Source organism: Neoarius graeffei, chromosome 6 (genome assembly GCF_027579695.1).
Source record: "Neoarius graeffei isolate fNeoGra1 chromosome 6, fNeoGra1.pri, whole genome shotgun sequence".
Classification (NCBI taxonomy): Eukaryota; Metazoa; Chordata; class Actinopteri; order Siluriformes; family Ariidae; genus Neoarius; species Neoarius graeffei.
This window is the reverse complement of record NC_083574.1, coordinates 57,772,809-57,797,930: the sequence shown is the minus strand read 5'-3', so window position 1 is coordinate 57,797,930 and position 25,122 is coordinate 57,772,809. Positions and strand designations below refer to the sequence as shown.

General features: G+C 40.8%; 1 protein-coding gene across 1 annotated transcript in view; it reads right to left on the bottom strand.

Moving 5' to 3' along the window:
- hydin (HYDIN axonemal central pair apparatus protein) overlaps positions 1-25,122 on the bottom strand; it is a 338,453-nt gene that overhangs the window by 280,578 nt on the left and 32,753 nt on the right. The window contains exons 7-8 of the mRNA XM_060923930.1: positions 7,519-7,720; positions 6,266-6,449 (exon numbers count right to left, since the gene is read on the bottom strand). Of these exons, the coding sequence (XP_060779913.1) occupies positions 6,266-6,449; positions 7,519-7,720 (386 nt within the window). The remainder of the gene's footprint in view (positions 1-6,265; positions 6,450-7,518; positions 7,721-25,122) is intronic.

The following is a 25,122-nucleotide window of genomic DNA, read 5'->3' as shown; positions in this document are numbered from 1 at the left end:
TTCAGACTGGTCTGTACCACACTATATGGCCAAACGCTTGTGGGTCAGGTTTACTGTTATAATAATCTTCACTTTTCTAGGAAGGCTTTCCACTTGATTTTGGAACATGGTTGTGGGGATTTGTGATCATTCAGCCACAAAAGCAATAGTGAGGCCAGGCACTGATGTTGAGTGAGAAGGCCTGGGGCACAGTCAGCATTCCAGTTTATCACAATGGTGTTCAGTGGCGTTGATATCAGGTCTCTGTACAGGCCACTTGAGTTCTTCCACTTCAAACTTGGCAAACCATGTCTTAATGGACCTCACTTTGTGCATAGGGGCATTGTCATATTGAAACAGGTTTGGGCCCCTTAGTTCTAGTGGAGGGAATCTTAAAGTTGGAGCCTACACAGAGATTCTAGACAATTGGAACGCTCTTGTTGGTGGCCTATGCTCCTCGGGAGCTAAGGGCTTAATAATAATAATAATAATAATTATTATTATTATTATTATTATTATTATGTTCAGTTCAGCATGCCTTAGCCCTAAAGAGAACCGTAGGTGTTTCCCTTGACAGCCAATCTCCTAGCATTCTCCATCCCACTTCTCCAATTTCTGATGTTGTCTACCCCATTTTGACCATCTCCTGACTCTCTTTCCCTTCGCACAGATCTCTCCCTCAGTAGTCTCAAGGACTAGACTGTCACCTCTCCTTTTTCAATATTCATACTTGGTCAGTTTCCTCTTTTTAATAATCTCCAGAAGTCCTTCTTTCTCTGGCACTCTGATTGTTCTCTTATCCATATGTTGGTCCTCCTATCTCTCCAGCTTACTCTGAGAACTCTTCTCCATAACCACAGCTCAAAAACTTCTATCATTCTTTCTTCCATCTTCCTCAATGTCCAACTTTCACATCCATAAAGTGCAACACTCCATATCAAGGCCTTCGCTGACTTTACTTTCAGGTTCAAACTCAACTCTTTTGATTTCCATACTTCCACTAGGTCTGATGTGGCCCTTTTTGCAATTCCCAGTCTGAGCTTGATCTCTATTTCACTGTCTCCCTCTGGTGTGATATATGAACCAAGGAACTTGAACTTGTCTACATTTTCTATTTTGTCCTCTTCAATCTTGATCTCTCCCTCTCTATGAACAGTCATACAACTTGTCTTTGCATTGTTAATCAAGAGTCCTAGGTCCTTGCTCACTGTCCTCAGCTGTTCAGCTGTGACACTCAGTGCTTTCTTGGACTCGGCAATTATTGTAATGTCATCTGTGTATCTGATGTTCCAGATCGCCCTGCCACCAATTACTATGCCAGCTCTATCTGGGAGACTCTTCTCAACTTCTCTCATAACCTTCTCACCATTGGTGTTGAAGAGTAGTGGAGAAATTAGACATCCTTGTCTCACTCCCTTCTCAAATCAGAATGGTTCTGTTCTCTGATCTTGAACTCTTACAACTCCAGTTGCTCCATCATACAGGTTCTTCACCAGCCAAATAAAGTACTGTGGAACTCCAAACTCTTTAGCACTTTCCGTAAGGCCTCATGAAAGACCGAATTGAATGCCTTTGAGTAATCGACAAAAAGGAGCCACAGTTCCTCATCTTCCTGTTTCTTAACCACTTTCTGGATGGTGTTTCTCACAGCCAGAATGGCATCTGTTGTTCCCTTCCCAGATGTAAATCCAAACTGTTCTTCTGCAATCTGTGGCCCAATGTAATACTGCAGCCTTTGTCTGAGGCTCTCAAGCAAGATTTTAGATGTGTGGCTAATGAGGCTGATGGTCCTGTACTTAGTGCAGCCTTGTGTTCCAGGTGCATTTGGAAGGGTGACCAACTCTGATCTCAACTATTCCTCTGGCCATATACCAGTCTTCCATATGGTAACAATTATCTTCTTCATAGCCTTCACCATGGTTAACCCCCCTGCTTTTAACGTTTCTGCTGGTGTGCCATCCAGGCCAGCCACTTTTCCATCTTTGAGCTTCATGATTGCTGCTTCTATTTCACTCTCCTACACTTCTGGTTCTGCATCACCTTTATCCATGTCCTCTTCTGTTCTATCTGGGCAATGATACAGTTTAGCACAATATTCTTTCCACCTAGTACATATGTCATCAATATCATAATGCATACACCCATACTCATCTTTGATACCAATTCCAAGTTTTGCACCTTGTTTCCTGAAAATCTGCTTCACTGTTTTGTAGACAGTCTTGGAGTCTCCCCTTTGTTGTGCATCCTCTGCTTGTTGCAGCTTTTCCCTATACCACTTCCATTTTGCTTTGCACAAAGCCTTCTTCACCTTCTTACAAGCTTCTTTATGTTCCATGCCACCCATATCCCTCTGTTTCACTGCTCTTCTCAGCTCAGTAAGTCTCCAACAAGCATCATCAATCCAGGGCTTCTTCCTCCCTACAGACTTGGGGCAAAACTCTTCTATAGTATTAGTCATAGCCCTCTGTAAGGATGACCATGCTGTATCATTGCCTAGCCTTACGTCAAGATGTTTTCAAACTCTTAGTTGCCTCATCCTTTAGGACTCTATCGTCCCGTTTCTTCCTTGTTTTGGTCTGTGGCTTCTTGTTCCAAGTTCTACCCTTCAGCTTTGCCCACACTAACTGATGATCAGAATCACAGTCTGCACTAACAAGCAATCTAGAGTCCATACACTCAGATCTATCTCTTCATCTCACAATGATGTAGTCAATCATATTCTTGTATTTACTATCTGGGAAGATCCAAGTGTATCTCTCCTTCTTGCGGTGCTGAAAGCAGATGTTCAGTGCAATTAGTTTGTTATCCTCCATCCAGTCTAGAAGCATATCACCATGCACATTTCTCTCCCCAATTCCAAATTTTCCACAAGCTGGATGTACCATATCTTCACCAATCTTTGCACTGAAATCTCCCAGCAGTACAAGTCTCTCCTTCTTTGGTACCATATAAACAACTTTCTGGATTTCAGCATACATTTCCAGTACCTCCTCATCTTCACATGTGCTAGTTGTCATTGTGGCAGCGGGGGCGTGGTCAAGCGCCGGTCTGTGACAGGAGGGCGGAGTCAGGGAAGGTAAGTGGCAGAATCACGCCACCTGAGAGCAATTAACCTGTTTGTGTGTCTTCCCAGTGACTGCGCCCTATATCAGGAGGGAGAGCGAGAGCAGAAGGAGCTCAGCCCTGAACCAGACGCCGGTTGGGTGTCTGTCATTGTTATACTGAAAAGTGTGGCAATAAAGCCCTTTATAAAACCTGATCTCTGTTCTGCCGTCCTCTGTGCTCCACCCACACGTAGGGTCTCTTACAGTCATATATATTTGAATGAAGTTCAAAGGTTGTGGTTTTGCATCCATCCTCATCGTCTCATAGACTTACAGGTCTAACTTCAGTGATTGATTTGTTGCATTTTGGTGATACCATGAAGCCTACTCCTGCAAAGTGCTTGTCTCCTTCAGAACAGTAAAGATTCCATCCTTCAGTGAGCTTCACGTTCCCGTTGCTAGTCCAGTGTGTTTCCGCTAATCTAAGAACATCAATGCTCAGGCGATTTGCATTCTTTTCTGATCTGTTCTATAGTGCCACTCTGGAACATTGTTCTCACATTCCAGGTACCAATATTAAGAAGGCGCTTCATATCCTGACTGTGTTTTTCAGAGGATTTTGCTGGATGACGGACAAGAATACCTCTGTACGTCCCCTTCCGAGCACAACGCTAGCATCCTGACTGCTACCAGTCCTGTTTATGCTGTTCAGCTCACTTTGAATAATCATCATATCCGTCATGAGAAATTAGAGGCTAAATTGTCAAAGGGTCGCCATTCCACTATCGACCTGCAATACTCAACTTACTTGCACAATAAATAATAATAATAATAATAATAATAATAATAATAATAATACATTTGTGGCAACAGTTTGGGGAAGAACCACATGTGGGTGTGATAGTTAGATGTCCACAAACGTTTAACTATGTAGTGTGCATGGCCACTGACATGAGAATTTCACTGACATAAAAAATGAAGAGAAGGCATACATACCCCATCCCAGACACCTCTACTCAAGAAAAATCTGGTAACCTCAGAGGCGTGAACTACACACAGGTGAATGGACTACCCAGATAACTACCTGTGTACGCCTAGGCTGAATAAGTAAAACTTTTTTGTGTATTGGTATATCTTATGAACTGAAGTCATCAACCCTAAAATGTGACCCATTCTGTGTCATAAGCCTATTGTTTGTGTCTACATGTGTATGTGTGTTTTGTACTACATGTTTGCATGGGGAATATAACTGAAAAGAGGAAATTGTTGGCAGACAAATAAAAAATATGACATTTTTGTATGTTTAAATATCTAAAAGACACATCAACTGGTGTGTCTAACATGATCTAGAGCATTTTCATACTCATCAAACCATTTAGTGAGCCCTTATGCCTTGTGAATGGGGCTGCACTCCCATCAGGATAGAAATGTTTCATCATTAGATAAAGGTGGTGTGTGTGTGTGTGTGTGTGTGTGTGTGTGTGTGTGTGTGTGTGCGTGCGCGCATTTGAGTGATGTCACAGATTTGTTATATTTCACTGGTATGTAATATCGCTGAAAAGAGGGCAAGCATGTTCATTCCTGATAGGCAGTAGATATCAAGAAGCCACACTGGTTCTGTAGACCACTGTGTTGATGATTAATAACAGTTTTTGCTATTCTGATCGAGAACTTCTATAAACATTATGCCACAAACCTATCAGTCACAGGTTTATAATATCATTACCTGAACAGATAAAACATCTATCTTGAAGCTATGAAGTGACTGTAAAGCTGTGAAGCTCATTGAAAATCAAAGTGAAGATATTGCAAGTTAAACATGATATTAAATATAATTAATTTTAAGGTTGTGGTATAAGAAAAACCAATGTGATGTGTAAAGTTTGTATGAAACCAGTTGAAACTAAATGTGGCAACATAACAGATGTACTTCAGTAGAAGAAGAGCAATGCAAAATAAAATGGAAAATAATATTTAAAAAGATGCTGTCTTAAAACTCTTGTTAGCTGCAGTGGGTTTTTTGTTTCTGTTTTTTGTTTCGTTTTGTTTTGCTTATTCTTTTTACTGCAACATTTTCTTTTATGAGGAGGAATGGGGGTGTGATATTAGTTTTGCTAAAATAGGAATGCATGCTTGTGTCCTCGCCACACACAAAGGTACAACCATATTTGGAGATGTGCACTGAGGTACTTCACATTTAGATTCTCTCACATTCTAGCAACTGTCATTAAAAATAAACTATATATTTTTAAAGAAACTGTACTCTGTGGAATCTCAGGTTCTGTAAGCAATAGGTAAAATGTTGTTGATCCAATCAATCAGTCCAAGAAGAAGTCTCTATTTGCCTGTCAGATCAGTAAGCTCCCAGGTGCACTCGCCTAGGCAGCACATGTTCATTTGTTTTGGGGGTATGACTTTGGAAGGAATACTGATGAGAGAAGCTAGCCGTATTTGTTTGAATTTTGAATTTCAAAATAGATTCTTCAGCTAACCTCTGCCAAAATCCCTGACAGCAACTTGATTGAATGATGCAGTTAACTTCACTTAACTTGAAAGATTGTATTTAAATGTAGCACAGATCATACATACTCTTTAAAACATTTTATAGGTATCTCACTAAATCTATGCATATACTGTATAGCGCTCAAAGCCCTTATTAGAGTATTACAGTCCTTAACGACAGTCCTGCTCCCTTTGTATTTAATACTCAGGTGCATGCAGTGGTTCTGTGGTTAATACATTTTTCTATTATGTTCAAAATATTTTCTCTGAAATATGTTTTTGAAATATATTGAACATCATCCACAAGCTTAAATATTGTCATAGCCCTTAGCTCTAAACCCTGACTTTCCACTGTTAAAAAAAAAGCCTCAAAGAATTTATTGTTATATCCAATGTAAATAGTCAAAGTATTCATGTAATTGTTCATATATTTATAGAAAACTTGTGCAAATTGAAAAGGGAGGTCAAGTTTGTTATGTGGATTACGTCTGTGAAATGGTACAGGGTTATTTAGCCACGACTGATACTGCAATTGAATATAAGTTAATATTCCAGTTGAATTATGACAATTTTTTTCATATAGACATTTTATATTTGTGTTTAAAATTTATGAAAATAATGTTTATGTTTATCACATGTACATATTGTTATTTTCTATTTTAATTCAATTCTATTCTATATTTACTCAGATGAAGGATTTGTAATTTTCTTCAACCACTGTGTGTGTGTCTGTTTGACACCTGTGGCTCAGTGATGATTTGTTGGTCACTGAAAGCCAGGCTGTCCTGATGAAGCTGCTTGCGTCTGTGCTGGAAGGTGCGCGACAGCACTGAGAGGCGGTCTCGAAGAGTGGAGTCAGCACCACACTCTGTTAAAAACTGTTCCATCTCATCCTCCTCCTCCTGCTGCAGCTCACGAAAGAACCTAGAAAGAGAGAGAGAGGCTTGTAGTGGCGCTTCGAAGCTCCATACTTAAGAGAATATGGTAATGCATTGACCTGTTTTTTTTTTTATTGGCTTTTGTGAGTATACGATGTCCGTATGCACGTACATACGAACCACATACATGCACCACCACAGGGTATCTCATAAACACTTGACTACTGGACAACAAAATTTGTTTCTTTATTTACATAAGATAGATGGGGTTTTATCCAGTGCTTACTTTTTAATCTGCTTTATTTTAAAAAAATAAGGAGGGATTATATACTCACACATTTTATGGAAAATATTCATGACAGTTTTTAAAAATAAAACTCGTTAAAACAGTTTTATTAGTCCATTAGCTTGTTGGACAATTGACAGCTGTAACCAGACTACTGTCTGACATATTAAGTTTGAAATATCAAGATTGTAGCTTGAACCATCAGAGCTCATATGTTGCATTCAGTCCAGCAGTATGTTTTCCAGTAGGTTTTTTCCCCCTGAAGCTTTTTATCCTACTGTTTTTTTTTTCATAGCAGGCAACATATCTTTGCATTGTATGCTTTTTTTTACCTGAATGATTTCTTACTCTGCACATTCATGTAAACATGATTATTGTATAGCTCAATAACAATTATGAGCATCTTTCCTTAGTTTCAGATAATCTAAAACGACCGCAGATCGATACCAATGAGTTCTTATGTTCAATAGTACTCGATAATAACTATATAGTAATGATGTAAAGTGAAAGGACTGGTTCACTGCTGTTCACCAGGCACCCAACAGAGTCACACCATAATCAATGTTGTGGTGTTGTTTCTGGCACATGGCATGCAGTGTCAAAGAAAGGAATATGTTTTCGTAACAGTGATGTGGGGGTGGCACGGTGGTGTAGTGGTTAGCGCTGTCACCTCACAGCAAGAAGATCCGGGTTCGAGCCCTGTGGTCGGCGAGGACCTTTCTGATTTGAATTATAATCTAGGAATTTAAAGGTTTAACTTAATCTGACCAGAAGAAAACTCTGGAGTTCTGATAATCTATTAACACTGCTTTAGCCAAACTAATTAGACCTTTGTCTGTGCTGTTCTTCCTCTGCCTCAGTGGGAAATCTCTTCCACTGGAAATGCACTATGGAGTCACTTCTGTTCAGGATAGCCACTGTACGCTGGTTGGCCATGGTGATATAGGTTTTCTCCACCCAGAGTGAGTTCTTATCCAGCCTCACATTGATATCCGTGGAGGCTCCATACAAACTGATGTAAATGTCTTCTCCTATAAAAGAACAAAAATAAATCACAGTGGTTTATTATTCATCTCTTGAATTATCCACACTGAACGAAACAAATATACTGTACACTGGAGTTGTACTTGTATTGATTAGTGTTAAGGTACTCATTCCATCCATCCATTATCCGTAACTGCTTATCCTGTGAAGGATTTCAGGCAAGCTGGAGCCTATCCCAGCTGACTATGGGCGAGAGGCGGGGTACACCCTGGACAAGTCGCCAGGTCATCGTAGGGCTAACACATCAAGACAAACAACCATTCACACCTACAGTTAATTTAGAGCCACCAATTAACCTAACCTGCATGTCTTTGGACTGTGGGGGAAACTGGAACACCCAGAGAAAACCCACGCAGACACGGGGAGAACATGCAAACTCCACACAGAAAGGACCCCGTCGGCCACTGGGCTCAAACTCAGAACCTTCTTGCTGTGAGGTGACAGTGCTAACCACTCCATCACTGTGCCGCCAAGGTACTTATTGTGTTTGATAAATAACATTTGTACTCAGTAGAATTTGTTTATATAAAAAAACAAACAAAATCAAATGCTTTGAAGAGACAAAAGACTAAGCTGAGGGCAAGTACAATTTTTAATTGTTTTTGAATTGACACCAAGGTGGCACTGTTGGACTGCTGAGTTGTCACTTTATTCTCTATTTAAACAAGCGCTCTCCAGGGGCATGCAGTCACATGACTCTGCAGGAAGCAACAACATAAAAAAGTGCAATTCAAAACAAGGGTTCAAGTCAGGAGCAGTGTATGTAAATTATTCCAAGATTTTGACTGATTTTTGTTCATTTGGCTACATTCAAAGCAGCAGCTTCATGCTTGACCAGATATCCTGACCTAGCAAAACAATGACTGAAAACACACTTACAGCCTTGCACACAAAATGGAGAGTATTCAAATTTAAAGAAAAAAAAAAAACAGGGTATGGTTTTGGATTGTACTGACATAATAGGTGGAAGGATTTGTCAGAAATGAGCATGAAAAGGTCTTTTTTAAAGTCTCCCAAAGAACTATTACAGTGTACATAGTGTAATTAGTGTGTGTGTGTGTGTGTGTGTGTGTGTGTGTGTGTGTATCCACAGTCAGGTAAACTGTATCCTTCAGCAGAAGTCAAGTGTCCTACTGTAGCACTCAAAAAGCACCTTCACAAAAACTGCAGATGAATGCTTCAACAGCACATGAGGGAAAAAAAATTAGTTTTTTCTTTACTGTAAACTGAGAACCCCACAGTGATTCTAAGCATTATTTTTATACTGTCCAAATTCTTTTCCAATATACAGACAAATTATGAACTCTGAAGAAAAAATACAATGCACCTTTATGCTGTTTCACAAATGATTGCATTTATATGAGTGTTGCATGCTTTCTGCACAGAATACATCTATTTTTCTCATTGTGAAATCATTAAGAAATCATCATGGTTCTTTCTCATTGCTGTATTCTGTAGAGGCTCTGATGCAAACAGGCAGATCCCCAGAGGCCTGGGAGATGATCACTTGACATCCACCGGGGATGGTTTGGTATCAATTGCAATGTAACCTCACCCTTGTGTGCCTGCTTTGCCTGCTCTTTGATAACAGGTGTCCAAACAACATTGGAAAGTTGTTTTGAATGCAGTATAGAGAGCACCTAATTATCCACATTTACACAGGTGTTACTGTAATTTCTTTCAGAGACAAAACTTGTTTCAGTGATCAACTGATCACAGCAAATAGCAACCATATTAATTGTTTCTTAATATGGTATGGACTGCATCACTGCAGAACATCTAAAATATGCCAGCTATAAGCTCTGCCCTTTGGTTTCTATGTGCTTTACTGGGTGTCTGGTTCATGGGGTCCTGCCCAACTCCATTATGTCTGTAATACTAGTGCCTGTGCTTAAAGACAGGGTGGGTAAGCTTAATAGCATTGACAATTATTGGCCTATTGCATTAGCCAGCATCTTGTCTAAAGTACTGGAGAGAATACTGTTAACAAAGCTAGAAATGTATGTTCTTACTTCTGACAACCAGTTTGGCTTTAAAAGAAAACATGGAACTGACCTGTGTATCTATGCTCTTAAAGAGATTGTATTTAAGTACAACCCCGATTCCAAAAAAGTTGGGACAAAGTACAAATTGTAAATAAAAATGGATTGCAATAACTTACAAATCTCAAAAACTGATATTGTACTCACAATAGAACATAGACAACATATCAAATGTCGAAAGTGAGACATTTTGAAATTTCATGCCAAATATTGGCTCATTTGAAATTTCATGACAGCAACACATCTCAAAAAAGTTGGGACAAGGGCAATAAGAGGCTGGAAAAGTTAAAGGTACAAAAAAGGAACAGCTGGAGGACCAAATTGCAACTCATTAGGTCAATTGGCAATAGGTCATTAACATGACTGGGTATAAAAAGAGCATCTTGGAGTGGCAGCAGCTCTCAGAAGTAAAGATGGGAAGAGGATCAACAATCCCCCTAATTCTGCGCTGACAAATAGTGGAGCAATATCAGAAAGGAGTTCGACAATGTAAAACTGCAAAGAGTTTGAACATCATCTACAGTGCATAATATCATCAAAAGATTCAGAGAATCTGGAAGAATCTCTGTGTGTAAGAGTCAAGGCTGGAAAACCATACTGGGTGCCCATGATCTTCGGGCCCTTAGACGGCACTGCATCACATACAGGCATGCGTCTGTATTGGAAATCACAAAATGGGGTCAAGAATATTTCCAGAGAACATTATCTGTGAACACAATTCATCGTGCCATCCGCCGTTGCCAGCTAAAACTCTATAGTTCAAAGAAGAAGCCGTATCTAAACATGATCCAGAAGCACAGACTTCTTCTCTGGGCCAAGGCTCATTTAAAATGGACTGTGGCAAAGTGGAAAACTGTTCTGTGGTCAGACGAATCAAAATTTGAAGAAGTTCTTTATGGAAATCAGGGACGCCGTGTCTAAAGAGGAGAAGGACGACCCAAGTTGTTATCAGCGCTCAGTTCAGAAGCCTGCATCTCTGATGGTATGGGGTTGCATTAGTGCGTGTGGCATGGGCAGTTTACACATCTGGAAAAACACCATCAATGCTGAAAGGTATATCCAGGTTCTAGAGCAACATATGCTCCCGTCCAGACGACGTCTCTTTCAGGGAAGGCCTTGCATTTTCCAACATGACAATGCCAAACCACATACTGCATCAATTACAGCATCATGGCTGCATAGAAGGAGGGTCCGGGTACTGAACTGGCCAGCCTGCAGTCCAGATCTTTCACCCATAGAAAACATTTGGCACATCATAAAACGGAAGATATGACAAAAAAGACCTAAGACAGTTGAGCAACTAGAATCCTACATTAGACAAGAGTGGGTTAACATTCCTATCCCTAAACTTGAGCAACTTGTCTCAGTCCCCAGACATTTACAGACTGTTGTAAAGTGAAAAGGGGATGTCTCACAGTGGTAAACATGGCCTTGTCCCAACTTTTTTGAGATGTGTTGTTGTCATGAAATTTAAAATCACCTAATTTTTCTCTTTAAATGATACATTTTCTCAGTTTAAACATTTGATATGTCATCTATGTTCTATTCTGAATAAAATATGGAATTTTGAAACTTCCACATCATTGCATTCCATTTTTATTTACAATTTGTACTTTGTCCCAACTTTTTTGGAATCGGGGTTGTACACAAGCCTGAACTCATCTGTATTTTTATGTTTCATTGATGCATCAAAGGCATTTGATAGAATTAATCATGAAAAATTATTTATAAAATTGCTAGATATAGGTGTCCCTAAATTCTTAGTGAGAATTTTTGTGTTTTGGTCTGTCCATCAAACATTTCAGGTTAAATGGGACAATGTGGCATCTGCTCCATTTTGTGTCAGTAATGGTGTGCGGCGAGGAAGAATTTTGTCTCCTATTTTATTTAATGTCCATATGGATGAATTATCAAATCAGTTAAATAGGTTAAAAACTGGTTGCCTTGTGGGCAACATTACTGTTAGTCATCTTATGTATGCAGATGACTTGGTCCTGCTTTGTCTATATAGTGCTGGGCTGCAGCAGATGTTGAAGGTGTGTTCTCAGTATGGACTTGATCATGACATGAAGTATAACGCTAAGAAAAGCCACATAATGATAGTTAGAAGCGCTGGGGATAGGAAATTAACTTTTCCCACCTTTTATTTGGCAGACAGTCCCCTTGCTGTGTGTGAGGAAATTAAATACCTAGGTCATGTCATATCTGATGACTGGACAGATGACAAAGACCTATATCGACAGCATTGTAAAATTTATTCTCAAGTTAACATGCTTATTAGGAAGTTTTCTATGTGTTCTGATTCTGTGAAGTGTTCCCTGTTCAGAACTTACATTGTGGTCTAACTATAAGAAAAAGACTATGCAGAGGCTGAAGGTAACATACAATGATGCAGTGAGGTTGCTGCTTTGTGTCCCTAGGTGGCATAGTGCTAGTCAGTTGTTTGTGTCCAATAGAGTGCCTACTTGTGAGGCACTCTTAAGACAGCTGATGATTAGTTTTATGTGTTGCCTGGACAAGTCAGAGAACCACATAATTGAAGCCCTAGTCAGCCCGTTGAAAAGCTGCTATAGATTCACTTCTAGGCTAAGGTGACATTGGTGCAATAGCCTGTATATCTTGTCATTTGCACATTTTTTGCATTTTTGTACTTTCTTTTTATACTATTTATAATGTATGATGTGTTATATGGATCTGTGTCTGCAATAAAGCTTAGAAAATAATAATCAATTATATTAAAGATTTTCAAAAAAGGAACATACAGTGGGGCAAAAAAGTACTTAGTCAGCCACCAATTGTGCAAGTTCTCCCACTTAAAAAGATGAGAGAGGCCTGTAATTTTCATCATAGGTACACTTCAACTATGAGAGACAGAATGGGGGGAAAGAATCCAGGAAATCACATTGTAGGATTTTTAATGAATTAATTGGTAAATTCCTCGGTAAAATAAGTATTTGGTCACCTACAAACAAGCAAGATTTCTGGCTCTCACAGACCTGTAACAACTTCTTTAAGAGGCTCCTCTGTCCTCCACTCGTTACCTGTATTAATGGCACCTGTTTGAACTCGTTATCAGTATAAAAGACACCTGTCCACAACCTCAAACAATCACACTCCAAACTCCACTATGGCCAAGACCAAAGAGCTGTCAAAGGACACCAGAAACAAAACTGTAGACCTGCACCAGGCTGGGAAGACTGAATCTGCAATAGGTAAGCAGCTTGATGTGAAGAAATCAACTGTGGGAGCAATTATTAGAAAATGGAAGACATACAAGACCACTGATAATCTCCCTCAATCTGGGGCTCCATGCAAGATCTCACCCCGTGGGGTCAAAATGATCACAAGAACGGTGAGCAAAAATCCCAGAACCACACGGGGGGACCTAGTGAATGACCTGCAGAGAGCTGGGACCAAAGTAACAAAGGCTACCATCAGTAACGCACTATGCCGCCAGGGACTCAAATCCTGCAGTGCCAGACGTGTCCCCCTGCTTAAGCCAGTACATGTCCAGGCCCGTCTGAAGTTTGCTAGAGAGCATTTGGATGATCCAGAAGAGGACTGGCAGAATGTCATATGGTCAGATGAAACCAAAATAGAACTTTTTGGTAAAAACTCAACTTGTCGTGTTTGGAGGAGAAAGAATGCTGAGTTGCATCCAAAGAACACCATACCTACTGTGAAGCATGGGGGTGGAAACATCATGCTTTGTGGCTGTTTTTCTGTAAAGGGACCAGGACGACTGATCCATGTAAAGGAAAGAATGAATGGGGCCATGTATCGTGAGATTTTGAGCGAAAACCTCCTTCCATCAGCAAGGGCATGGAAGATGAAACATGGCTGGGTCTTTCAGCATGACAGTGATCCCAAACACACCGCCCGGGCAATGAAGGAGTGGCTTCGTAAGAAGCATTTCAAGGTCCTGGAGTGGCCTAGCCAGTCTCCAGATCTCAACCCCATAGAAAATCTTTGGAGGGAGTTGAAAGTCCATGTTGCCCAGCGACAGCCCCAAAACATCACTGCTCTAGAGGAGATCTGCATGGAGGAATGGGCCAAAATACCAGCAACAGTGTGTGAAAACCTTGTGAAGACTTACAGAAAACGTTTGACCTCTGTCATTGCCAATAAAGGGTATATAACAAAGTACTGAGATGAACTTTTGTTATTGATCAAATACTTATTTTCCACCATAATTTGCAAATAAATTCTTTAAAAATCAGACAATGTGATTTTCTGGATTTTTTTTCCTCATTTTATCTCTCATAGTTGAGGTATACCTCTGATGAAAATTACAGGCCTCTCTCATCTTTTTAAGTGGGAGAACTTGCACAATTGGTGACTGACTAAATACTTTTTTGCCCCACTGTTACTTTTTTGTCTCTAATCTCTTTTGCCACTAATTATTGTGTTCTTGCTCTGCTATTGCTTTACATTAATGAATAAGTTCAGCTTAGTGAGGATCACTAAGTAATCCTCTAACATGTAACTAAGTAAGATGATAAATTTGATACTGCTCTTATTGCAGCATGTCTACTGACTTCTAGATGGAACACATTTTAGCAACACACACACACACACACACACACACACACACACACACACACACACACACACACACACACACACACATATCGTCATAGTAACTTGGTGAGAGCTTTCCACTGACATATTAAAATAGCTAATTAACTCGATGCCTACCGAACACCTAATTCTTAACCTATTTGAGGTTAACGTTTTAACCTCAGTAACCAAAAGGAAACCTTTGGCTCTTTTTATAATTAACTAAAAAATTTTTCAATAAAAGACAGTTTTCCTGAGGGTACCAGCTAAATGTACCATTCTTGTGCAGACATGGTACATGATGCCCTGCAATGGACAGGATCCCATCCAGGGGGTGTGTTCCTGCTTCACCACCAGTGTTCCTGAAATAGTCTTTGGAGCCATCACAGCTCTGACCACTAAAACAGTCATGTTTTGAATTTAAATGAATGAAGTTTTGCTGGCCTACACTGCTTGTCTTTTGCAGAGATTTAATCATAACTGAAAAATGGATCCAAAAATATGTGCTATGTACTAGTTACTTATTATATGTTCTAATAGCAGAGCTCCATATTTAAGAGAATATGGTAATGCATCGACCTGATTTCTGATGGCTTTTGCGACCATATGACATTCGTACGCATGAACAACGTATGTGTACTACCACAGCGTACCTGGTCGTAAATGCAAGGCAACATATCTCAAACACTTGACCACCAGACAACGACATTTGTATCTTTATTTACATAAGATAAATGAGTTTTTATCCAACTTATTTTTTTAATTTGCTTTTTAAAAAAATAGCGTAGGATTATTTCCTGACACTGTAGCAGCTCTTGGCATTAAGAACAACAGCAGAGAGTCTCTGACAGGTGCATATGCATTTTATTCTTCATGAACACAAGTTTAGCATCGAACACTAGACATCATACACTGAACACCGAACACCATGAAAACTAAACAAAACAAAAAAATAATTAATGTAGCATGGTTGTAAACAAATACACAATTTTGCAGATTAATGTTTCCAGACTATTCTCTGAACATTACACACCTTGGTTCGCTCAGCCAAGGGTGCAAACCTCTACAAGTTAGCCAAACATGCACATTAACCTCTGTGCTCAAAGTCTCATGCTAAACCACAGTTCAACCAATGCACTGAACACAAACAAAACGCACTCAATAAACAGCGCACACAATCTTTATATTGTGCATGAATGACATATCAAGATGACAGACAGCAAAGCTTTATAACATACCGTGCTAAACCTCTGATGGGGGCACATGGTGAATATAAACACAGTAGTGAGTGTCTGTAGCATAACAAATAGAGCTTCCTGGGCTGACAACTCTGCCTATAAAATGAATGGATGGAGCTCTGGCCGCCACTTACAAATGCCACTTTTAGGTAGTGCCTGTACACACACACACACACACACACACACACACACACACAGTATATGTATGTATGTATGCATGTATGTATGCATGCAAGCATGTGTGTATATATATATATATATATATATATATATATATATATATATATATATATATATAAATGGAATTTGCATGTTCTCCCCATGTCTGCATGGGTTTCCTCCGGGTGCTCCGGTTTCCCCCACAGTCCAAAGACATGCAAGACAATCCAGCAAAAATGCATTATATGGCCAAATGTTTCAAACACCTGCACATTAAATCCATATGTGCTTTTTAAACATCCCATACCAGATTTATTCCCACTTTTATTCCCCCCCCCAGGAAGGCTTTCCACTAGATTTTGAATTGTGGCACTAATGTTCGGTGAAGAGACCTGGGGCATAGTTGGTATTCCAATTCATACCAGAGGTGTTCAGTTGGCTTGAGCTCAAGGATCTGTGCAGGCAATTTGAGTTCTTCCACTCCAACCTTGGCAAACTATGTTTTATAATGACCTAACTTTGTGTACAGGAGCATTGTCATGCTGAAACATATCTGGGCCCCTGAGTTCCACTGAGGACAAACTGTAATACTACAGCACACCAAGACATTCTATATATAACCCCAAATCAGAAAAGGTTGGGATGGTATGGAAAATGCAAATAAAAAAGAAGCAGTGATTTCTAAATTTACTTTGACCTGTATTTCATGGCAGACAGTATGAACCCAAGATATTTCATGTTTTGTCTGGTCAACTTCATTTCATTTATTAATTTACATTCATTCCTGCATTTCAGGCCTGTAATATATTCCAAAAATAAAATTGGGACAAGAGCAATTTAGGGCTACTAATGAGATAAAGCAATTAAATAATGTGATTTGAAAAAGGTAATGTCCACAGGTGATTTGGTACAAAATCTGTATCCAGAAAAGCCTTAGTCGTTAAGGAGCAAAGATGGGTCAGAGATCTCCAGTTTCTCAACAAATGCATGAGAAAATTATTGAAATGTTTAAAAACAATGTTCCTCAAAGAAAGGTACTAAGGAATTTGAATATTTTACCCTCTATAATGAATAATATCATTAAACAATTCAAGGAATCTGAAGGAATTTTGGTGTGTAGAGGGCAAGGGTGCAAGCCTATGCTGAACACCCATGAGATCCCATCCCTCAGATGGCACTGCATCAAGAACAGTCATTCTTCTATATAACCACATGGGTTTGGGATTACTTTGGCAAACCTTTGTCAAGCACTACAAATGCCAGTTAAAACTTTACTGTGCAAAAAAGAAGAGTTATGCTCACTGTGTCCAGAAGCATTGTTGACTTGTCTGGGCTCAGAGGCATCTGGGATGGACAATCACACTGTGAATACATGTATTGTGATCAGCCGAATCAGTATTCTAGGTCATTTTTGGAAGAAATGGACGCAGTGTGCTCCAGATCAAAGAAGACAAGGACCATCCAGACTGTTATCAGCAAAAAGTCCAAAAGCCAGAGTCTGTCATAGTGTGGGGTTGTGACAGTGTCCTTAACAAAGGTAAATTACACTTCTGTGATGGCAGCATTAATGCAGAAGAGTACATTGAGATTTTGGAGCAACATATGCTGCATTCAGGATGACATCTTTTCAGGGATATTTTAACAAGATCATGCAAAACATTACAAAGACATGGCTATGGAAGAAGAGGGTGCCTGTCCCCTCTGTCCCCAGTAGAGAATGTGTGGCAATTTTGAAACAAAATACATGAAACATGAACATTCTATGTTTTTGTGTATTTGTTGTGTTTCTTGTGCTGCTTCTCTGGTCACATACTCCAGAGAAGAACTTATAAACATTGGAATAACAACCAGTAAAGTTTTTTCATCGGCTTTCATTGATCTGGAAAGTTTTCCAGAGCTACTTGTTGGAGGAGCAGCAGCTCTCTATGGATTACTCCGAGGACGCTGGAGACACCGGGGGAAGCGAGCCGGCGCGTTTGTCAGACTAAGGCAGCAGGGGTTTCGCACTGCACTCCCGTCTATTCACCTGGCTAACGTCCACTCTCTGGCCAACAAGATGGACGAACTGCTGCTCCTCAACACAATCAACATGGATTTTAACAGATCTGCTGCCTTGTGCTTCACCGAAACCTGGCTCGGTGAGCACATCCCAGACTCTTCTCTCCACTTGCCTGGATTTCACCTGCACCGAGCGGACCGTGAAACGGAGCTCACGGGGAAAACGAGGGGAGGCAGAGTCTGCTTTTACATTAACAAAGGTTGGCGTACTGATGTCACAGTTCTAAACAAATCATGCAGTCCTCATCTGGAGTCATTATTCATAAACTGCAAACCGTTTTATGCCCCGCGAGAGTTTTCCTCGTTTATTCTGGTTGGAGTTTACATCCCCCCTCAGGTGTGTATTAATGAGGCGTTACAACACTTGCCTGACCAGATAAACAATGTGGAGAAAAAACACCCGAACTCTTTGCTCATTGTTTTGGGGGACTTTAACAGAGCAAACCTCAGCCACGAACTGCCAAAATATAAACAGCACATTAAGTGTACCACCAGGGACACTAACACTCTGGACCACTGTTACACTGTTTTAAAGGACTCATACCACTCTGTCCCCCGTGCAGCCTTGGGACTATCTGATCACTGTATGGTTCATCTTATCCCGACCTACAGGCAGAAGCTGAAAGCTGCTAAGCCCGTAGTTAAGACGGTGAGGAGATGGTCCGATGAGGCCAAAGTGGAACTACAAGCCTGCTTTGACTGCACTGATTGGAGTGTTTTTGAGGCTGCAGCCTCAGACCTGCATGAACTGACTGATACTGTGACATCTTACATCAGTTTTTGTGAGGATATGTGTGTGCCTACCAAAACCTTCCGCATATACAACAACAATAAACCCTGGTTCACTGCAAAACTCAGGCAACTTCGACAGAACAAAGAAGAGGCCTACAAAAGTGGAGACAGAGTTCTGTATAATCAGACCAGAAACACACTGACAATGGAGATGAAAGCAGCTAAGAGGAGCTATGCTGATAAGATTAAAAACAGCCTTTCAGCAAACAATCCGACGTCAGTGTGGAGAGGCCTGCAGAACATTACTGACTATAGGAGACCATCCCCCAACACTGCAGTGAACCATCAACTGGCTGACGAGCTGAATGTGTTTTACTGCAGATTCGACACATTCACACCTCTCCCCCCTTCAGTCATTAAAGACCCATTTACGCCCCCTGCCATTCTGCCACCCCCTGCCTCTGACCCCCCACCAGCACTCAAGATCTGTGAAGAGGATGTCTGTCAGCTTTTCCGCAGACAGAAGATCAGGAAGGCACCTGGCCCAGATGGTGTGTCACCCTCTTGTCTGAAGGTCTGTGCTGACAGCTGGCTCCCATCTTCACCCAGATCTTTAATAGATCCCTGGAGCTGTGTGAAGTCCCCTCATGCTTCAAATGCTCCACAATAATCCCGGTTCCTAAGAAAACCAATATCACAGGACTGAATGACTACAGGCCTGTTGCCCTCACATCTGTAGTCATGAAGTCCTTTGAGAGACTGGTGTTGTCATACCTGAAGGACATCACAGACCCCGGCTGGACCCCCTGCAGTTTGCCTACCGGGCAAACAGGTCAGTGGATGATGCAATAAATATGGGTCTACACTACATCCTGCAACACCTTGACACTGCAGGGATGTACGCCAGGATCCTGTTCGTGGACTTCAGTTTGGCATTCAACACCATTGTTCCAGACATCCTCCACACCAAGCTCACCCAGCTCACTGTGCCCTCCTCCACCTGTCAGTGGATTACAAACTTCCTGACTGACAGGAAGCAGCAGGTGAGGATGGGGAGCATCATATCCAGCACTCGGACTATCAGCACTGGCGCCCCCCAAGGGTGTGTGCTCTCCCCACTGCTCTTCTCCCTTTATACCAACGACTGCACCTCAAGAGACCCGTCTGTTAAACTCCTGAAATTTGCGGACGATACAACGGTCATCGGCCTCATCCGAGATGGTGACGAGTCTGCATACAGACGGGAGGTTGAACGGCTGGTCTGTTGGTGTGGTCAAAACAATCTGGAGCTGAACACGCTCAAAACTGTAGAGATGACAGTGGACTTTAGGAGGAGCCCCCCCACTCTGCTGCCCATCACCATCACCAACAACATTGTGACTGCTGTTGAAAGCTTCAGGTTTCTGGGTTCCACAATCTCTTGGGACTTGAAGTGGGAGACCAACGCAGTCACTATCATCAAAAAGGCTCAGCAGAGGTTGTACTTTCTGCGCCAGCTCAGGAAGCTCAACCTGCCTAAGGAGCTGCTGACACAATTCTACTCTGCCATCATTCAGTCTGTTCTTTGCTCTTCCATCACTGTTTGGTTTGGATTGGTCACCAAACAGGAGAAGAACAGACTGCAATGGACAATAAGGTCTGCAGAGAAAATTATTGGTGTCAACCTGCCCTCCATCCAAGACCTGTACCTGCCCAGAGTCAGGAAACAGGCAGGTAACATCTCTGTGGACCCATCACACCCTGGTCACAAACTGTTTAAACTTCTCCCCTGAGGGAGGCGATATAGATCATCTCATCTCATTATCTGTAGCCGCTTTATCCTGTTCTACAGGGTAGCAGGCAAGCTGGAGCCTATCCCAGCTGACTACGGGCGAAAGGCGGGGTACACCCTGGACAAGTCGCCAGGTCATCACAGGGCCGACACATAGACACAGACAACCATTCACACTCACATTCACACCTACGGTCAATTTAGAGTCACCAGTTAACCTAACCTGCATGTCTTTGGACTGTGGGGGAAACCGGAGCACCCGGAGGAAACCCACGCGGACACGGGGAGAACATGCAAACTCCGCACAGAAAGGCCCTCGCTGGCCACGGGGCTCGAACCCGGACCTTCTTGCTGTGAGGCGACAGCGCTAACCACTACACCACTGTGCCGCCCCAAATCCAGATTCATATATCAGTAATATCACTTGCAAAATATCTGCACACTCATACCGTCATTCTGTGCACACTGTATACTTTATATTTATTTATCTATTTCATACTTGACTTACCTGGATTAGTTTGCACTATACACCTATTGCAACTTTTTGTTTGTTTGTTTTGTGTATATGCTTTTTATCTGCTTTTGTACTATGACAGCTAAATGAAACCGGAATCAAATTCCTCGTGTGTGTCCACATACAGTACCTGGCAGTAAAAGTGTTTCTGATTCTGAAAGTGATGACCCCATACTTTTAAGACCTGTTTGCAGGAAGAATGGGACAAAACACCTTAAACACTTCATTACTTGGTGTCTTAAGTATCTAAATATCTGTGAAGTGTTGTGAGAAGGAATGGTAGCATTATAAATAGGAAATGTTTTACTTTTTTAAACACATTGTGTGGCAGGATAGCCACAGCAGTGGAGAAGACGGAGGAGACCAAATAGTTTTCAACGAAAAGGCTTCGGTTATTTTTCTTTCTTTTTCTCTTTTCTTACAAATGTGCAAATATTTACAATGACAAACATGCATGAAAAATATACAAAAACAAAAACTGTACAAAACAAAAATAAACAAGCATAAATAGCCAGGCTAAGTCCTCAGACCCTGACCCACTATCAAGAGCAACTTCAATAACAAGACACGTTCACTTCACCACCAACCCTGACCTACTGAGGCTCTTGGGCCTAATATAGAGCATTACTAACTGTAGCCCCACCCACTGGATAGCCCCACTGTCAAAAATAATCAATTAACTAAACAACAACATAATTATTACCAAATAATAAAATCAAATAAGAAAACACATAACACACAAATACACACAATAACTGACATGCACAAAAATACCTTACTGAACCCTTAAAATGGCTTTTAAGTCATTACCCCTAAAACACCCCCATCACAATGGGCTGCCCATACCTGTCAACCTCTAGGGATCTCAATCTGTATAAGCAACCGTTAAAATCCTTATAAACCACACAAAATCCTTATAACTAACAACGAATTTCACAAAGGTTTATTCACATAATGTTCAATGCTACAAATTATATACATTCAAGAGCCAAACATAAACACTGTCTAATGACTCTTGGAGCTAATTAATGTTGGTCATTGTACTCAGTTGCAGCTTTTTTTTGCCAATTCCAAATGTTTCTGATTTGGCACCATATCACAGCATTCGTCAGTGTTGATTTTGCACTGTAAAAGAGCAGTGAGGGTGTCTGGAGCCAGTGACTGCCGGAATTGTGTGTGGATTTTCCTCACATGGCTGAACACTCTCTCACAGTCTGCATTGCTGTGTGGGAGGCACAGCAATGCTGCCATCACTTTCTGTAGCAGAGGGAATCGAACTTCTCCCATTGGTGTTTTTAACTGGATACTCTCCCTCCAAATTGAGTCCAAACTGTGCCTCTCCTCCTCTCCCTCTTTGTTGAGCAATGAAATTTGCCCATCCTCGAGCAGCTGAAACTCTTCGAATTCGTCTTTGGGGCACTCACCATCAACTTCAGATGCAAATTTCCGTGCAAGATGAATGATATGGCTGTACTCCAGCTCTCCCCTCTTGCTGGGATCAAGGACTACTAAATCCCTTATGACTTCATCTTCCCAGGGAAATTTTGTGATCATTTTTCGTACCACTGCCTCATAAAATGATCTGATGTCGGTGAAAAATCTCTCTGTCTCTGCTTTCTCGAGCCCACCTTGTTCTTCATGCTCAGCTAATTGAAGTCTTGCTGCCTTGCCTATTGCAATAACATCATCGTTATGTTGCAGCTGACAGTTGTGGTATTCAAGTTTGGTGAGTTCAAAGCCCTTTACATTACACATTTTTACAAACTTCACCAGCAGTTTGCGCAACAAAAGGTCCATTTCATCTGCCAGATATCCGATTTTTGTCTCTCCAGCCTGGAACAGTACATTGAATTCATTAATGAAAGGCAGTACAAATTCCAAAAATTGAAAGGTCAATTTTGTGAGTGGAGAGTTTAGTTGGGTGGCTATTTTCTTCACCCGGCCAGGTTTCTCCACGTCGTCATGGCTTTGAAAATAGCTGAGCAAGGCAGGGTATTGGTTCAGGATCCTTTTCACCACCTTCTCCAGAGATAGCCAATGTGTTGGACAGTGTTTCAAGATGTCACGTTTCTCCACGTCTGTGAAATCTTGAAATTCCTTGTACTCATGGATTAAAGCAAAAAAAAATTATTTGACTGAAAATTTACGGGGGAGGGGTGTTATGGGTGGATTTCGATGAAATTCTGAGAATGGTTAACTTAGAACTGATAACTTTATTATCAATTAATTAATGGATTAATATATTCAATTTATTGCACTTTCTTTCCATTGCTTCTGTATATTATTTTTTGTGGCAAACCACACAAATGCAAGTGCCTGGAATGTTTAGTTTTTTGCACCATGAACTAAATGGCTTTCCGTTTTCACCTATTTCGTACAGCCAAGCCCACCTCCACTTGTTTTTTTATACCTTTATCGATGGCAGACACATTAGTGCCTTCTTTCATGTAAAGCGCATCCATGCTGCCGAAACCGAAAGCAGAATGACATGCTCCTCTATGCTTGACGTCAATATAGAAAAAAAGTTTGGATCTTCGCTTAAATTAAAATTGGGGTTTGACCTTACTTTGTGTTGAATATGACTTCAAAAACAATTCAAGATTTTATTAAGAGAAATATTGTGGCCAACACGAGTGTTAAGTTACCTAAAAGATCACGTGAAGTTGGCTGCTATCTACTTTGCGTTCGTTCTCATTTTCCTCCATCATTTCATAGGCCAGAAACAGATGTTTTGACGTAATTTAACTTAGTAGGCTATGATTATTATTTAACCGTAGTCTTCTAGACATTTTGACCGTTTGGGGCATTGAACGCTGGTGTATGATTTTCAGGGAATAAAGTTTAGCGCATGTCGGAACATCATTGCGCTCGCAGCCTCCAACTCCTCAAACGTCCTTTAGATTGTGATATAACGTAGGCTATAAGGCACGGTTCTAACATACCTTACACATTGGCCTAACGAAAATAATAATTGTTGGGGCGTCTGCTGATTTGTTAGCTATAAATTTAGGTCTAATTACTTCTGACAGTCTGCAAGCATTGCACCGTCGGGTCTTCAAGTCTGGCTGAAGCAGAGGAGCGGGCTTTCCGGGGTTTATTTTTTCGTTTTTTTTTTAAACATGCTCTATTTCTATATGTCCAAGTTTGAACTAAGTCATTTTGGCAAGATTTAATTTAATACAAAACAGAAATGGTCAGACACAAGCATGCCAAGCACATGGGAATGTATTTTGCCAATTTTGACAGCGCATGTTTTTTTAATGCCGCACCGTAGACAGCGAACGTTTAAACATGATCAAACATAGGAAATGAACGACACAAAGCATGGCTCAAAAACAAAGAAGTTAAATAAACCCTGCTGATAGTTGATGGTGTTCCAACACATCAGTGTTATAACCCAATCTCTACCCAACCACCCATCATTTTAATTCTCCTCGGATCAGCACCGACCTCATATTTGGCCTTGGGAGAGTTCAGTTGACGGAAATCCGTCACACGACGGAAAACTTTAATCCATGCTTGTACTTCTCCTTTCTTTTTGTGCTGTGCTCAAAGTGATAATAGATGTCTATTAACAGTTCATCAATTTTGGTAGACAGTTCTTTCACACTTGCCCCAACACACAGACTGGCAAGGTGGCAAACACAGCCAATGTTGAAGCACTTTGGCTGCTTTTCCTGAATTCTTGCCAAAACGGAGTTGTGCTTGCCAATCATCACACTGCAGTTGTCGGATGCAAAACCAATGCAGTTTGACCATGGGATCTCCAGTTTCCTGTGACATATAACATTTTTTCCCAAATAATATAAAACTTGCAGTTTATTATCCAAACATGTAAAAGGAAACGTTCTAAAAATTGTACTTCATGAATCGTACCTTTAGATCTAGTTATTGTAATACTTCTTGGCATGATTTAATGTAAATTTCAGATTGCTAACATTGTAAAGTAAATAGATTCTAATTATGATTCATTACTATGTGTCATTTAATTGGAACCTGCCTTTATCGATTCAATTAATAAAGAAAAAAGTACTGTATATGGAAAGATACCCTTGTAATACATACCGAAATATATCATCCAGAGTGTTGAATATTCCTTCTGCAGTTCCATTGTTGCACACTGGCATGTCTAGGATGCGAGTTTTGGTGCCTTTGACGATGGTCAATGTTCTCACCAGAACCACCAACCTTTTCTCAGTCTTCCGGTCATTGGATTCATCGATGAGCAGGGAGAAGCGATTTTTTCTGCAATAGTCAATCACCTTTTCTGTGGCTTCCTGTGCCAGACACTTTTTTTATTATTTGAGTTGCTTTT